General features: G+C 33.5%; 1 protein-coding gene across 1 annotated transcript in view; it reads right to left on the bottom strand.

The window, feature by feature from the left end:
• LOC149895674 (uncharacterized) overlaps window positions 1-10882 on the bottom strand; it is a 51622-nt gene extending 40740 nt beyond the window's left edge. Inside the window, exons 1-12 of the mRNA XM_090118451.1 lie at window positions 10866-10882; window positions 10078-10191; window positions 9192-9318; window positions 8636-8776; window positions 7362-7455; window positions 6726-6875; window positions 5690-5831; window positions 4920-5090; window positions 3842-3974; window positions 2992-3120; window positions 2216-2317; window positions 698-825 (exon numbers count right to left, since the gene is read on the bottom strand). Of these exons, the coding sequence (XP_089974577.1) occupies window positions 698-825; window positions 2216-2317; window positions 2992-3120; window positions 3842-3974; window positions 4920-5090; window positions 5690-5831; window positions 6726-6875; window positions 7362-7455; window positions 8636-8776; window positions 9192-9318; window positions 10078-10191; window positions 10866-10882 (1448 nt within the window). The remainder of the gene's footprint in view (window positions 1-697; window positions 826-2215; window positions 2318-2991; window positions 3121-3841; window positions 3975-4919; window positions 5091-5689; window positions 5832-6725; window positions 6876-7361; window positions 7456-8635; window positions 8777-9191; window positions 9319-10077; window positions 10192-10865) is intronic.
• Window positions 10883-17957: the final 7075 nt, after the last annotated feature.

Genomic DNA, 17957 nt, shown 5'->3' with positions numbered 1-17957 from the left:
AGGTAAAAACAACACTACGAAAATTTTACATAATCAAAAATTAATAGCATTATAACAGATTACAAATTAAACAATTGCGAATTTTAATGTCATTTTACACTTAAACAAGTTAACATGACATCAAAATATTAAAATTCTGTCCTCCAAACGAATTCGAATTGATGGGAAATGCTGCAGCCTGCAACACACCATGTTTACACACGCACGTCTCGAGAGCAACTGAACAGCGACGAACGCACTGGTGGCGTGAGAGTCACCTGAGCGGTGACAAAGTCACGTGATCTTACGACTTCTAGTGCCTTTTTATTATATCTATGCATTTTATTCTATTCATCCAGTAAATGTTTATTACATATTAAAATGATGTGGTATTTTATCGCAGAACACATTGTTTTTCTTTATTTTTAAACCAGATATACCTAAGATTTATGCAGATAGCTTTTTTATAATATTTGCTTTCTTAAGGGCTGATTTTTCAACCCTTGGTTAAAACTTATTCATCGAATAACGTATGAAACTACCATTTCAAAAATGTATTCCAATTGTCCATCTATGACAGTTTACAGGTGACATTTTAAAATGTTCGTGTAATACTTTATTGGACGGATAAATTTTAACCAAGGATTGAAAAATTGGCCCTCAATCTTTCTTGTAAATTACAAGAAGCTACTTATTAACCCAAAATAAATCTACAAACCTGCCATAAGCATGACCATCCGTTTTCGGACAGTACAAGAAAAAGTCTTCCCCACGCAATTGCATCAACTGCTCCATAGTTGGAGCGGGTGGTGGCTTTTCCGGTGGTAGCGGCAGTTGTGGGGGTGGCTGTGGTATTAGAATAGAATAGAATAGAATAGAAACACATTTATTCCCAAAAAATGATACAGTACATTAAATTACAGACAACACTTATAACTAAAAAAAAAAAGTATAACATTACATGTAGACGTAATAATATTATATTATATCTGTATCACCTCAGGGAAAGGGATTACTGACTCAGCATAAATATTACAGCTGAGGCTGTAACGCTGTTATTCTGTCAGCACCATATATTAAATAAAGAGTCGAGTGACTGTAAAGAGTATTCTAATTCTAATTAATACCACTTATATTAATACTAGAGGTATGTTTAAATAAATAAAAAAATTGGTTGTTTGTAAAGTAGGTTTACGATCGAGATGTTTACGTGATAACGTCTTATTGGTGGCAGCGCTCGAGATGAGACGGGAGATCGGTCCGTCTCTCTCTCGTTATACATGCGATCGCGCTCGTGAGGTTTTGGTCACAACAACAACACAAGTTTCTGAACATGTCACCCGACTAAAACGATTTTAAAAACGTTATCACGTCAATAAATAAATATTTCAGGACAATTTTCACACACGGCACGATCTGATCCCATACTAAGCTTTCGCTTGTGTTATGGAAACCAGATGGCTGATAAACATACACATATAATTTTAGATATTCAACACCCACATACACAGAGCAAACATCTATATTCATCACAATATTTGCCCTGGGTGGGAATTCAACCCACGACCTCTGGAAGGCGGGGTCACTACCCCCTAAGCCAACCGGTCAGTCAAATATATAATACCACTGTCAATAATACCACTTATATTAGTACTAGAGGTCTATATAAATACACTTTGAAAAGACCGTGAGCTTTCTTCGGAGCTACATATTGTGAACTAGGTTTCCGCCCGCGGCTTCGCCCGCGCAGTCAAAGAAAAACCCGCATAGTTCCCGTTCCCGTGGGATTTCCGGGATTGCATCATTTTCCCGGCATAAAAAGATGACCTTTCTCGGGTATCAAAATATCTCCATACCAAATTTCTTGAAAATTGGTTCAGTATAGTTTAGGCGTGATTGAGTAACAGACAGACAGACAGAGTAACTTTCGCATTTATAATATTAGTATGGATTTCAAATGACCGACCGATTTTCTGGGAAATAAAAAAGTCGATCATCATGCATGAAATGCATCACGAGAAAAAAAATAAAGTTCATAATGATTTTAAGAGTCCTCTCAACTATTTTTCTTCGTCGAAATTTCAAAGGCAATAGGTATAATTCAAATATCTCAATCTATTTTATTTCAATTTCAATAGATTTTTCTTCAATACCCCATTTCGTTAACTTCAAACTCAACAAATTACAAAAATATATAGGTATTTTACCTACACCTATCAAAATATCAAAATCTCACCTCTTTCGGTTGTTTCTGGTAAAATTCTCGAACCTTCCGTCTTGACGTAGCGCGAGATGTGGCCAGACTCACTGCGCTCAAGGAACATTGCGGATATTTACCCTACACAATAATTAAAAATTTTGTGTGGTTTTATGAAACCACGGTAAAAGTGAAACTGTTCGAACGGTTCCGAACACTGCTTTGTGTAGCGCATGTCGCGTGACGGTCGGCTGCCGAGTAGGTATACCTACTCGGCAGCCGCGATACACGCGACATGCGCTACACAGACCAAAAAGTTTGAGACGATGTAATAAAAGTTTCACTTTAATAACATCTTAATTAGAAGCATTACAAAATTTCAAAACGCACGAAATACTATGAACTAGAAGATGACGAATGATTATTTTATACATGAAATACCATAACGAAAAAACATGGAATATATACGTACATAATTAAATAAATTATGACCGTTTTTTAAATTCAAGAGCTATGGGTAGTTTAAAAATTCATCCTTAAGTCAATCGAGCTAGTAAGTGATAAAATCAAAATCGAATAAGCCAAATTCGAAAGCTACCCAGGTAACAAACTTCCTCCTTTTTTGAAGTTGGTAAATAAAAAATTACTAACAATAGAAGCAATGAAAGCATTAAATTAAATTTAATTGCATTGAATTGATGGCTACAAAATTATAGCCTCCACCCTTCCTACACCTTTATATTAATTATTTACCGAGCTTTTGTGTTTTTATTAATTTAAATTTTATTTATTTTTTTGTCTATCAACGTACTTACCTCTTTAATCTTCTTATCAATAAGCGCATTGATATTAATGCTATCCCATTCACTTCTGCAATGTATTCTTAGTGCTTTCAGATCGAGCTCATAATCTGGTTCTCGAATAAGCGGTTCTTTTTGGACCACCTGGTAAATTTTTACATATAATGTTAAGATTATTATCATAAAAATTATAACTTAGGTTGAATACATAATTGCACGACTCATAATGCGAAGCATTAGAGAGCGCTCTACGATCGAAACATTAGTTTTGCCTCGGTTCCGCAACTATTTAATTAATTACACGATTGTTTAATTTATGAATTCTATCTTTATAATCATTATGAAGCATTGAGAAAGAAACACATTTGAAATTTGATTCTATGAAATAAATTTATTTTTCAAGTCTAATAAATAGGTATTTAAAATTGTTCAGCATTGATTACTTTGTACGTAATGAAAAATACATCAAAAACATTCCAAAGGCTCATCTTGCTAAACAATGGTATTATAAACCAAATACACATTAATTGTATATTTTTCAATAATCATTACTAAGGGCCGATTTTTCAATGCTTGGATAAAACTTATTCGTCGAATAATGTATAAAACCACCATTTTAAAAACGTATTCTAATTGCCCGTATTTGACAGTTTACGTGTCATTTTAACATTATCGTGTAATACTTTATTGGACGGATAAGTTTTATCCAAGCATTGAAAAATCGGCCCTAAGTCACAACTTTTATTACGACTTCTACTAAGATTATCCACTTTCCTATCATCATCATATATCTTACAATTCTTACATCTCCTACTTCAATTACAATATTTTTATAACACAAAACATTATCATTTTCATAAATTACCTCAATATTAGTCAAAGCAATGGCCGGTTTTGGTGTACCCTTTTTCGCTGCGTCCAAATCACCATAGTTACCGAGAAAGTCCAGCACAAATGAGGTAATACCGGCGTATCGTAAAAACGCACCGGCGCCGAATCTTAAACATAATTTAAGAGAAAAAACTGTTGATTCTTTAAAATCCATATAAATGATTTATTTTAAAGAATAAAATGTTGTAATCCTTATTGGCAATTTGTTCAATTAAACAATAATACAGTAAAATATATTTATGTATATAGTTATGGAAACCAGATGGCTGATAAATATACATATAATTTGAAATAAATACCTATATAGATAATTAACAACCAGACACAGAGCAAACATCTGTGTTCATCACACAAATATTTGCCCCAGGTGGGAATCGAACCTACGATCTCAGGCTTGGAAGGCAGGGCCATTACCAACCAAGCCAACCGGTCAGTCAAATTGATAATTATCATTATTGCCAATATTTATATAGTACTATTGCACGCCTCATAAGCGAAGCGTTGAGGTGGGTACTACTGTCACTTCGCGCAAAACATCTGATTTTTCAAACTTAAAATGTCTTTATGTATCATACATTGCACTTGTAAGATAATACATACACACACATATTAAGAAAAAACACTATTTTTAACGTTCATGATATTTTTGATGTCATTTTTGTTATTTAAACAAGTTAAAAAACAGTTTAAAAAAGTTCTGTCTTGGACGTCCGTGTGTCTGTATGTGCGGATCCTTTTTCTTGTTAACACGATAGCGACCGAAATACTTTACTAATCGAGTCTTTTTTTTTCTCTTACGCTTGAGTATGCTCAGGAATAGAACCCTTTCATTTTTCAGGGTCTGATTCGATGTGGTTTAATTGTTATTAAATAAACAAAAATAATAATTAATAAATATTTATTAAAAAAAAATTATGAGGTGTGCACTTTTGGATTTTCCAAATTATTTATCTTTTTATTTCGTAGTCGAGTTTGTATAATTTATGTCAATGTATTGTTACTCAATAAATGATTTTTATTTATTATTTATTTATTTATTTATCCATACTCACAGCTTATCAGGCTGTCCAACATTATTCAACATGTGGGGGTCGAATATATAACAAACAGTTTTAACTTGACTCCCCGCCTCCGGGGGTGGCGGGTGACCCCAGATCAGAAAGTGTTTATCCCCCGCGGTTAGTATCATCATGTACGTTTGACCTACGCGTTTCTCCATTAACCTGTGTTGGAGTTAGTTTTTTGGTAATTATGAAATAGTGTGTCCGAGCACACGTGTCAGAAGTGAAACTTCTTTGGCAAGATTCAAAGAAAAAACATCGTCGCTTTACTCCATGATATGACGGTTTACCATGACGTGACCTTGAAATTTTACTCTGAATGCGCCTTAAGAAGTTTCACTTCAAAATGAAAGAACTATTTGTATAAATTATATATAGGTATCATGTAAAAGATATAGCTAAAGCTTAAACTCTGTTTAAGTTATTTATCTGTCAGTTCAAGTTATAAATATGTATTATGTATGAAATTAAATGTCACATATAAATTAATAAGCTTAGTGACTTTATCAATAAGTCGTCATACCGGCTCTAAAAATATCATAGTGCACTATTTACGTACTAATTTGCCTACTATATCATTTATATCATCGATGTATAATAGAAATAAAGGCGGACCTTATACGGAATACTACCTTGAGGTACGCCAAAAAGGGAAAGCTTTGTATTTGAACAAAATTTTGAAATGTAAAGTTGTAAAACTTAGTATCTTCCAATCTTAACATATCTTCTACACATTACTAAATCTATCATTTCATACTAACGCCATCAAATCCGGCTCAGCCTGTATATTATCCGGGTGCTTAGCCAGCAAGCCTCTCTCAACTTCAACCATTTTCACAGTGTATTTGTTATCGTGGAAGTAAAATGATGTGAGCAGTTGATTTAATTGTAATTGCGGTTTACCTGATAAGTTTATGTTTGGTTATATTATTGGCTATTCATTTCTACGGTCATCTTAATACTATTATAAAGGCGAAAGTTTGTTAGGATGTATGGATGTATGGATGTATGGATGTTTGTTACTCTTTCACGTAAAAACTACTGAACCGATTACAATGAAATTTAGCACACATATAGAGGGTAACTTGGATTAACACATAGGATAGGTTTTATCCCGGAAATCCCACGGGAACGGGAACTATGCGGGTTTTCCTTTGAAAACGCAGGCGAAGCCGCGGGCGGAAATCTAGTAATGAAATAAAAATAAATTAATTGCTCAAAATGACATAGATCATAGATAGTTAACTTACAAGATAGAAATGTATAGAAATGATACATTTTAACAAGAAGCTTATATCTAATACACTGGAGATTTCAGTATGAACATTAACGTGTAACAAGAAAATTTGACGTTGAATGACGCCTGTATGTTTTTTATCCCTTTCACACCTAGGTAGTTAGGTAGTTAATCTCCAGTGTATTAGATATAAGCTTCTTGCATTTTAATAAAAAATGAATTAGCTAATAAATAACATATTCAGAAATTTACAGAATTACAATATATTTCTGGTGACGAGTAAATATTAACAAGTCCAAGTAAGATGCGAGGAATAATATTTTTCACGCGTCACTATTATGTTAAGATGTAACCAAATAATAATTACTAGTGCAAGTAAAACGCGTCAATAAATTGTTTACAGGGACACTTCAAATTTTTTTTTCAACTATAATACTCAGAGTGTGTTCTAGTACAGCGTATTTGCATCCTCATATATTTCAAAAAACATTATTACACCACCAAAACTTCCATTGAAAACATTTTTTGCAAAAAAACTTAGAATAAAACAAAAAACTTACCCTTATAACACTTCATAGCCAGCATGCACTGTTTATAATATCTATCCCCCCCTTCAATTAATTCGTCTACATCTCGTCTTATCAGATCTGCTGGTGTCTTCTCTTCTAATAGAGCCCTACATATAACAGCTATACATGCTGTTTGTGATCCTGAAATTGTTTGTTTACTTGTATATTAATCCATCAGTCCTCGGAATCACAGACACAATAGAAAATCTATTGTGTCGCGCCCCGATCGGGGCTTACGGTGGTCAATGGGCTAATAAGAATAATTGTCAACTTGTATAATTATTGTAGACAACAAGTTTAAAAGATATTTTTTTTTATTGAAGTGAAACTTCTTTATCGGGGTTGGAAAAAATTTAGTGTAACATTTTTTCGTTATGCGTGACATTTTCCCGTTACGCGCCATCTTTTTCTTATCCCTACCACGCGTGATTCGACGTATTTCTGTAAAGTTGCATATAGTAAAATATTATTTTTGAAAAATAAGGCCATGAAGAAGTTTCACTTCTTACGTGTGTACATTAGTACACGCACACATTTTTATTTTATTTTTTATCCAAAGCAGCTATAAAAATAAAATAAACATAATAAAAGATAGTCTGGAGTAAATTTAATTAAAAAAACTCATACCACAAGCAGTTGACGAATATTTTTTCGAATTACAACCAATGCTGCCTTGTAACATCATCTTGTTCTTCTCAATTTGCGAGAAGTTATGCCAGATCTATAAATTATCATTATTTTACTTTTAATAGATATCTATCTATCTATTTTACTTTTAATAGATATCTAGCTAAAAAAGTGAAATGAAAAATGTGACAATTAATTTACAGATATATGCTGATGACGATGATGAAATATTATATACTAGCTTTCCGCCCGCGGCCGCGCCCGCGTTTTGAAAGAAAAACCCGCATGGTTCCCGTTCCCGTGGGATTTCCAGGATGAAACCTATCCTATGTGTTAATCCAAGTTACCCTCTATGTGTGTGCTAAATTTCATTGTAATAGGTTCAGAAGTATTTGCGTGAGAGTTACAAACACTCACACACACACACACACACACGCATCCTCACAAACTTTCGCATTTATAATATTAGTAGGATGCAGGAAACAAAATATGGTGAAAATTAAATTGAGCAGGTAGAAAGAAACTGTCTTAGAATTATGAAAGGTTAATACCTTTTCTGCTGCTGCACTAATGTGCAGAAGCAAAAATGAGTTAATCACGCTAAAAATGATGATGATGATTAAAAATATCTAGTAGAAATGGTTATAGATGATAGTGGGAATATTAAATCTAAGGATAAATAATTATAAGATTATATCTTATATATAAAATTCTCGTGTCACAATGTTAGTCTGCATACTCCTCCGAAACGGGTGGACCGATTCTCATGAAATTTTCTGTGCATATCGGGTAAGTCTGAGAATCGGCCAACATCTATTTTTCATATGTACCACGGGCGAAGCCGGGGCGGGCCGCTAGTCTTATATATAAAATTCTCGTTTCACAATGTTAGTCTGCATACTCCTCCGAAACGGGTGGACCGATTCTCATGAAATTTTCTGTGCATATCGGGTAAGTCTGAGAATCGGCCAACATCTATTTTTCATATGTACCACGGGCGAAGCCGGGGCAGACCGCTAGTATATAATATATAGATTTAAAATATGTAGTAAATACGGTTACAGTTGATATGAAAACTAAATCTATTGATAAAAAATTTGACGATCGTAATGACAGTACTTCGACAATGACGAATAATAAATAAAAAATAGATGATCATAATTAAGGCGATGAAAAATCCATTAAAAATAATTTTATGTGATTGATTGATTGATGATTGATTGATTGATGATTGATTGATTGATGATTGATTGATTGATAATTAACCACCAGACCTTCTTCAACTTTCCGCATTCGTACTCAAACGGTTGCGTTATTTCCTCAGGTGGTATACGCAACCGTTTCGGCCTGCGCCTGCGCCGGCGCAAGTATGGCGGTATCCATTTGCGCGTTTCGATCTCGGGTAGATCTATCATCTAAATGGAAATCATATTTTTTATACCTTTTTTTTTTATTGTTCAGGAAAGACAGGACGATTAATTCGATTTCGATGGCTACAATGTACTATTTTTTTTATTCATATTTACAATCTGCTTGTTATTTAAAGAACTAAATCAATCATTACACGAACCCCATAACATATTACTAGTGCCGCGCAGTTTCACCCAAAAGAGCAAAAGTAAGGATATCTAATTTCTATACCTTATTTTAATATTATGTTGTTCTGACTTCTGGCGCATAAGCTACATTACGACTAATTACTATCAAAATCCTTTCAGTGATTCGCGTGAAAGAGTAACGACTAATAAACAATCATCTATATACACACTTCTTGCAACCTTTCTTATATATTTTTTTTAAATATTAGTAAGAATTTCAAAAACAACTAACAACTCTAGGTAATTTCTGCGGCGGTGGCGGTGGTCTCCAGGGTCGAGTATGAATTTTTACTTTTGTGATTTCCGGCCATTTTCTTTTGAACCTCTGTTTGCGTAAATACGCTCTGTATTCCGCTTCCCTGGGAACATTTAATTTTTTTGTAATAATAACATAATTATATGTAGTTAAAATACACAATATAACTTGAGATTGGGCTGGGTCGACACACCTAACCGACATCCATTTTTTATTTTTTTATTTTTACAGTAAATTCTTAGCTTATTTCATTACTGCTAGCTATAAATATATTCACATTCTAACGAAAAATAATGCGTTAAATTACACAAGTACAAGTTACTGCTACAGCCTACAGGACAAAAATTTTCGTCAGTTTACAAACTCGCGAGCTAGATTAAAATTTAAGGATTTTTACAATCTAACGGTAGCATTCGATACGATTATTTCGTGGAATAGGTATAGCGATAAAGTCAGGACAAATATGTGCCGAAAAATGATGTACTTTTTACGACTAGCTTTCCGCCCGCGGCTTCGCCCGTTTTGTCTAATTCTTATATATAAAAATGAATCGCAAAATGTGTTGGTAAGCGCATAACTCGAGAACGGCTGAACCGATTTCGATAATTCTTTTTTTATTATATTCCTTGAAGTACGAGGATGGTTCTTATGTAGAGAAAACGTAAATATGTACCACGGGCGAAGCCGGGGCGGACCGCTAGTACCTAATAAATTATATACTAAAACCTTTCTCTTGAATCACTATCTATGTAGTATGTATTAAAAAAACCGCATCAATATCCGTTGCGTAGTTTTAAAGATTAAAGCATACATAGGGACAGAAAAAGCGACAATAAATTAGTAAAAATACAAATAATCTTACTCTCTAGCTATTTGAGAGGGAGTTTTAGGTATCTCCTCCGGCTCAGGAATCTCCTCCTTTCCCTTTCCTTTTGGCTTTTCTTCTTTCTTCTTTTCGGGAGCATCTCCTCCAGCTCTGTGTAAAGTTTTTAAAGTGAAACTTTTATTACATCGTCTCAAAACTTTTTGGTCTGTGTAGCGCATGTCGCGTGACGGTCGGCTGCCGAGTAGGTATAAAGCAGTGTTCGGAACCGTACGATAATTATCGTACAAATACGATAATTTTGTGCCTAAGTTTCACTTTTACCGTGGTTTCATAAAACCACACAACATTTTTTTTTTATAAATAAAAACGGCAATTTTGCAGGTATACATAATATACATATTTGGTTGTAATTAAAATTACAACTAAATTATTACTAATTTAAATTTTCACTTATTATTACAAAATAGTTTTTTCTTATCTATTATGTATGTCTAGGTATCTATCTGTTGTGTATTTTTAAGTATGCCAAATATGTATACTTACCTGCAAAATTGCCAAATATGTATACCTGCAAAATTGCCGTTACTAAATTTTAGTAATAAAATTACAGTTAAGTAGATAAATCGAAAATATGCAATGGAATGAAGAAACCTCTTTTTTTGAGGTCGTTAAAAACTTTATTACATTTTTTATAAAATTATGATAAAATTATTATGTCTGACTGCGGTCTGTGGCTTTGTCTATGAAGCCAATACAATGTTTAGGATAAAAACTAATTTACAGATTACTAAAGGATAATTTCTAGTGTAACAAAACAATCTTACTTTTTCTTATCAGCCATTTTTCCGTAAATTGAATCAGTATGCTGTACAAAACGCTTCTTTGTTCATTAATTCATTCGATTATATTCTGAAATCCGTAACAATTAATTATTCAAATATGTATTAGTTACGTAAACATTTATGAAGATAAGTAGTTATATCGGGGCCACCCGCAGTACATGCGAGCGATGTCATATTTGTTAACGCAGCAAACTATGGCCACCCTGCATCGCCTTAATGCATACGTATTGTATTTCTTCAAACGCTGCATTTTTGTTTAGAGATAAGTTTATTAGTTTAAGTATTATTTTAATTCATTCTGAATGTAGAAAGCACTGATTAAAGACGTGTAAATTAAATCTTGTGTTTTTAAAAATCGTCCTTCGGTCCGTCGAAATTTGAGTGGCGCAGCCGGTAGGATACTCGATAATATCCTGCTGCCGAGCTATCAGTAAAGCCATAATTAAGGATCTGTGATAGTGCGGTGCGGACGAGTATCCTCGAACAAAAAAATAACTCCCGCGACGCGTACGCGTAAAACTGAATCGCTGCAGTGAAACGCGTACTGAGACTGCAAGGACGAGCATTCAGGATCATAAGTGAAGGACATGGGAGCGAGCAGACTGTGAGTAGACCTCTTCACTCCTGTTTTTCACATTCCCTGTTTTCACGAAATCCCCGACCCAAAATAGTCGGCCTAATCATTACGTTTATTTGATTTTGTTCATTACAATTATCGTGATAAGTCGTAATTTTTAGTGTTTAATTTTAATTGTTAGTTATTAGTTAGTGATTTTATGTGTTACTTTCATTAATTTCGTGTTTTAATCGATAAAACTACGCAAAATGGAAGAGATTAAACTCATACCTAGAGAGATATTATGTATCATTCCCAAATTTGATGGGGATGAAAAACTGTTAAACCTATTTATCAATAAAAGTGAATATATTATAAGGTCATTCCAAGATGCGAGTAGTAACGCACAAAACTTATATGTATACCATGCCATAACGAGCAGGCTTATCGGTAAGGCAGCTTCACTGCTTAGTGATTACCAAAATATAACTTCATGGACTGAATTGAAAGAAATACTTACCCAACATTTCGGAGACCCGCGATCGGAAGAGTGTATAGCATTAGAGTTAGAAGGGTTAAAAATAAAACAAGGTGAAAGTTACATACAGTTTTGCCACAGAATACAAAACGTAAAAAGTTCCCTATTTTCAAAGGTGAACCGCTTCACGGATGAAGGGGTCAAAGCCGCGAAAATGATCATATACAATAATACTGCGTTAAATGTTTTTCTGTATAACCTCCCGGAGGACATGATCCGGATTGTTAGATTAAGGGGTTGTAAAAACTTAGAAAATGCACTTAGCGTAGTTACGGAAGAAGTAAATTTTATACAACAATATAATGCAAAGACTAGTAAGCCAAAACCTATAACCCAAAACACTTTTCAAAATTCATTCAAACCTAATTTTATTACAATGCCTTTAAATCAAAACTTTAAATACGGTAGCCCTCAACAACCAATTGGTAATAGACCTAATTTCGCACAACAATCCCAACCAGATTTGATACAACAACCTCGACCAAATTTTATTCAACAGTTAAGGCAAACACCACAAGCCCAAGGCTATAAATTTGGCACACAATCTAATAATAACCACCAATTGCGACCTTTTCAAAATTCCGGTTATAAATTTGGAATCCCAAATCAACAAACAGCCCAACCTCGTTTTAAATTTGGCATACAACATGCCCAGGCACCGAACCCCGGCTTAAATAGCGATGTATCAATGCGTACGGCACCTATGAGGCAAAACGTAACTCATAACATATATTACTGCGATGAACCAAATTATGAAAATTACGATAACTCACCCTTAGATTATAAAGAAGACGCCGTGAACGAGTTATACGAGTATACCGATCCGGAAGTAACTGAAAGCAATTCTAATGACAAGAACGAAAATGTTCCGTTACCTGCCTCCGAAGACAGTGAAATAATAAATTTAAATTATTGTAACAGCATCTTAAAATTACCACATATTATAGTTCCCGAAATAAAAGCAAAGTTTCTCATAGATACAGGAAGCAGTCGTTCCTTTATAAGTCCAGCCAAAGTAGAAGAATATTTTAGAGACCGTAAACAGTATGAACAATTTACAGTTGTTAGTACCCATGCGCAAAGCACTCATGATGAGGTTATAGTTATTCCGTTATTAAAAACTTTTAGAAGCACACTACCCCACAAATTTTATGTATACAATGTAGACAGTAAGTATGATGGATTAATCGGATCTGATTTACTTAAGAAACTAGATGCAAATATCGATATGAAGCACCAAGTTTTAGAAACATTTAACGCCAAAATACCGATTATATTATATAACCCTCCGTTAAGAATCACCTTAGAGCCTCGATCAGAAACTAGAGTATCAATTCCAACTAACCTTCAGAACGGTGACGCTATATTAGATTTTCAGACTTTTCGTGAAAGCGTTCGTATGCCAGCAGCAATAGTCGACGTGTCAATGAAAGTTAATGTAGATGAAAAGGAGCGAAATCTTCAAAAACACTTAACCGATGAAATAATAAAAGTTAGTAACGATCAGGCGGGAAAATGTGACCGACCCTTGACGCCGATTACATTTTCGTCAGATTCAGACCGAACAGTGCCTATCACTAAAAATAAACGCCTGAGGTCCCCATATTCGATTCCGTCACCTGATAGTAGTACAATAACCATGGAAAGCAGCACCTTGACTGCGTCTAACAATAATAGCGAAAATATAGATACGGTTCATTCAGCTCGCGATCTTGATACGGAAGGCATACTGATTCTAGATCTAGCTGTAGATTTTAATAAACAATTAACTCAACAATTTGTAAAATATCACCACAAACGCACAAAATTCTTATACAAATATCTTACAGACAAAATTATTCATAAGAAACAGGTTATTAAGGATAAGCATGGCGGTGAAAATGATTTTAACATAGACATAGGAGATTCAGTTTACATTAAAGGATTTAACACGAGACGTGCTAAAGATAGGCCTACATATCAGAAAGCGATAGTCACGGGACCAATCCATAGAAATATTGTGCCAGTAACGACACACAATCGTGAGACTAAAGTTCCAATTAAATACATTAAGCGTCCTCCGCAGGTTACTGCTTCTGACGATCCATGTGATCCAAAACCAGGGCCTTCAACTGCACCAGATTAAACGGAATCCCGGAATACTACCCCTCCGTGAAGGCTATGCAGTCGTCAGCAATGACACATGGAGAGTTATTAAGGTGTTAGATTTAAAGTTAATATATGACGATTTAGAATTTAATATAAATAGTTATCTATCATTTAGAAATCAGGTTCATAGTTGTATTGATGTAAAAGCGTTAGGTTCCGATTTTACTACAACCGAATTACAAACAGATTATCATATGAATTATACTATTGATAAATTTGAACAATTAATTCCATCTTCTAGATCTAAACGTGGTTTATTAAATCCACTTGGTTCAGTTATAAAAATTATCACCGGTAACCTCGACAACGAAGATGCTATACAATTTGAAAACACTATTGAAAAATTAAAGACAAACAAGACTCTATAATACATAAGATGACGATCGTTACTGAGATGGTGGGTTCGTTATTAAATGTTGCTGAAATATCTAATAACAATTTCATTGCAATCCAGAATAAGCTAAATGTAATTGATTCGCTTTTAAATGACACAAATTTACATCAAAGGACTAATGAAATTATACATACATATTCTGCATTTTTACATAATTTTATGTCTTTTTACGTTAGATTAAGTGAAATTGAAACTGCTGTAGCTTTTAGTAAAATTAAACTTTTACACCAATCCGTTGTAGATACGAAGAAATTATTGCTTTTATTAAAAAATATTGAAACTAGCTCTAAGTTACCATTTCCAGTAAATTTAGATAATGTTCTTAAAATCGAACAATTAATAGAAGTACAAACATATGTAAAACAAAGTCAAATAAAATTCGTAATGACTATTCCATTAATTACTGATCATATTTACTCATATTTTAAAATAATACCTTTACCTATATTTAACAAAGAAAAAGGTCAGACTTCCCTTATCCTTCCCAAATACCCATATGTCCTTGTGAAGGGGTTGAAAACGATGCCACTTTCACAACCATGCAAAGAAATTGATGAAGACCGGTTCCTATGCCCGGAAATACTGACATCAACATTATATAAAGATGATTGTTTAACCGATCTTCTGCGGCTATCCACAAATGTTTCCAGTTGTCAGCAGATTCCCATTTCCATAGATGACGTGAAAATCGACAATGTTCTACCAAATAGATGGATACTTTACGTAAATGTGGAAACAGTACTTACTAAGGTCTGTGAAAATGAGGTAACCCAAGAATTTCTTCGTAGTACTTATTTATTGGCGTTAGACGAGATTGGCTGCTACGTGAAAATCGGAGATATAACACTAAAGAAATATGAAACGAATGGAAATGATATTATATACCCAAGTTTACCAAAAATTATATTACCAAATTTGATGAACTCCCAGACCGACAGGAAGCCTGTTAACCTGAAGGGTGCAAATTTAACTGACATAAATATGCTTAGGCATTTAATTGAAAATAGTGAAAATAGTGAAAACCAGTTTAATAGTACAGTGAATAGTGCCGTCGGAGTGATTAACATTATAACTTTTGTATTAATCGTAATTATAATTGTAATCGTCATAGTTATTAAGTCTAAATTAAGAAAAATATGTATTCAAGAAAACCCTTCAGATTTTCTTGAAACTGAGGATGGAGGAGTTATATCGGGGCCACCCGCAGTACATGCGAGCGATGTCATATTTGTTAACGCAGCAAACTATGGCCACCCTGCATCGCCTTAATGCATACGTATTGTATTTCTTCAAACGCTGCATTTTTGTTTAGAGATAAGTTTATTAGTTTAAGTATTATTTTAATTCATTCTGAATGTAGAAAGCACTAATTAAAGACGTGTAAATTAAATCTTGTGTTTTTAAAAATCGTCCTTCGGTCCGTTGAAATTTGAGTAAGTACTAAATAAAAATGTTGTTTGTTGTTCATAGGTAGGTACATACCTGCGTTCAAACAAACAGACTCTTCGGATATTACGCTATTTAAGTATAGATGTAAAGGAATGTGCTACAATTACTATACTAAATAAACATTCGACAATATTAAGTATTCTGTATTCATCGACGTCAATATCCTACCAGTCAGGTAGGCTGATCAAGGATCGTCTTTATATTAAAAGTTGGCGGAAAGTTAGCACCTTCCCGCCAACACTAAGACTTAGTTATTTTATCAATGTAAAAATATTCACTAACCTTTTTCTAGTTTTTCAATTTTTTTTATTATTTTAATATTTTGTATCATAACGTCCACATTACATAATGCATTTGAACAAATGTTTTTCAACTGTCAAAAAGAATGTTTTCAAAAATGTTATTTCTTTTTCATTATTATTGCATTAAAAAAAAGATCTTACTCCTTTAAAACATGGGCAAATAAAAATATATATTTAGACTTATATTAAGATATTTAAATTTCTGATAAATTTAAAAAAAACCCACGTCTCAAATTGTTTTTTAAATTAGGTACCCTCGAGAAAATCACTAAATAATAGTAAAGACCACCTTATCCACCACATTATCCACAGACCTTAACGATAACCAAAATATATATACGCTTTATTTATGATTAATGTAATACCACAGTATTACAATATTATTTCCTACAGTAAGGAATCGCCTTTGATGTCGCGCGATGCCGCCGCCAGCGTAGGTACTTACGCTGCCACACGAAAATACGCTAGGGTTGCAACAAATGGGAAATAAAACAATTGTGATTATTAATATTATGATGAAATCATTTATTCATATGTACATTCAAAATAATTGCGATTATTAAATCTGATGTAATTATTTGTTCATAAATATATAATTACAGATGCACTGCTAAATATTATTTACGTGGACACTTTATTTTTGGATGTTCTTAATTGTATATTATAACATTTAACTAAGTAATGCATTCGCATTGGGATGTACAATCTGATTAGGAAATAATGAGGACAACATATTATACAAAGCTTTGATTTTAATTCAACAGATAAAATTAATACAATCTTTCTGAAATATTGTTTCCTTCTGGGATTTCAATGTAAATTTACATCCGTAAACGGAACAGTTTGTGCGCGCCATAATAGAATATGTAAGTACCTATGTATAATAAAATTATTACACAAAAAATACGACTGCGTCGTCCTTTCGCGATAGGTAAAGCAATCTCAGCGTGATTGCTTTACGCAGCCCGCGTCGCCCGACCCCCGCCAGTTCCCCTCCGTTTCTCTGCACAAGTACATTCGTCGCACTACTGTAGGATGGTAATACTGTGGTAATACTTACATACTATTATTTATCAATTGTATATTTTTTGTTTATTGTTATTTACTATCATTAAAATACTTTTAAAATAATCTTATATATAAAAATGAATCGCAAAATGTGTTGGTAAGCGCATAACTCGAGAACGGCTGAACCGATTTCGATAATTCTTTTTTTATTATATTCCTTGAAATACGAGGATGGTTTTTACGTAGAGAAAACGTAAATAAGTACCACGGGCGAAGCCGGGGCGGACCGCTAGTACAAGATAAAAAAATGTATCAAAGGTCAAATATTATTTCATGTTGTGTACCTACCTTATTGCATCAGAAAAGTTAAAATATTGCCTATGGTTTAAAATCGATTTTATTGTATAATCGTTATAATCGATTTACGTGCGTCAATGAAGATACGTCGCCTCGTGGTTCAAAAGAACGCCTAAACAAATAAGAATAATAATGTGCGAAATTCTTAAAATTTAATATTTACTCTCTAAAAGTGACTACCTATTTTACATGATTAGATCGAAAAAAATACAATGAATAAAATAATTTTGAGCAACATAAGAACTCAATGTAAAATTATCCATTTCAAAGAGCATTTTAGAACAGATGTAGATCAAATTTTATGATAAAAAGCATATTTATG

Source organism: Colias eurytheme, chromosome 30 (assembly GCF_061535395.1).
Source record: "Colias eurytheme isolate Ceu_HAF_F1 chromosome 30, ilColEury1 Martin Lab GWU primary, whole genome shotgun sequence".
NCBI classification, from domain to species: Eukaryota; Metazoa; Arthropoda; class Insecta; order Lepidoptera; family Pieridae; genus Colias; species Colias eurytheme.
This window is presented reverse-complemented; position numbering and strand designations above follow the sequence as displayed.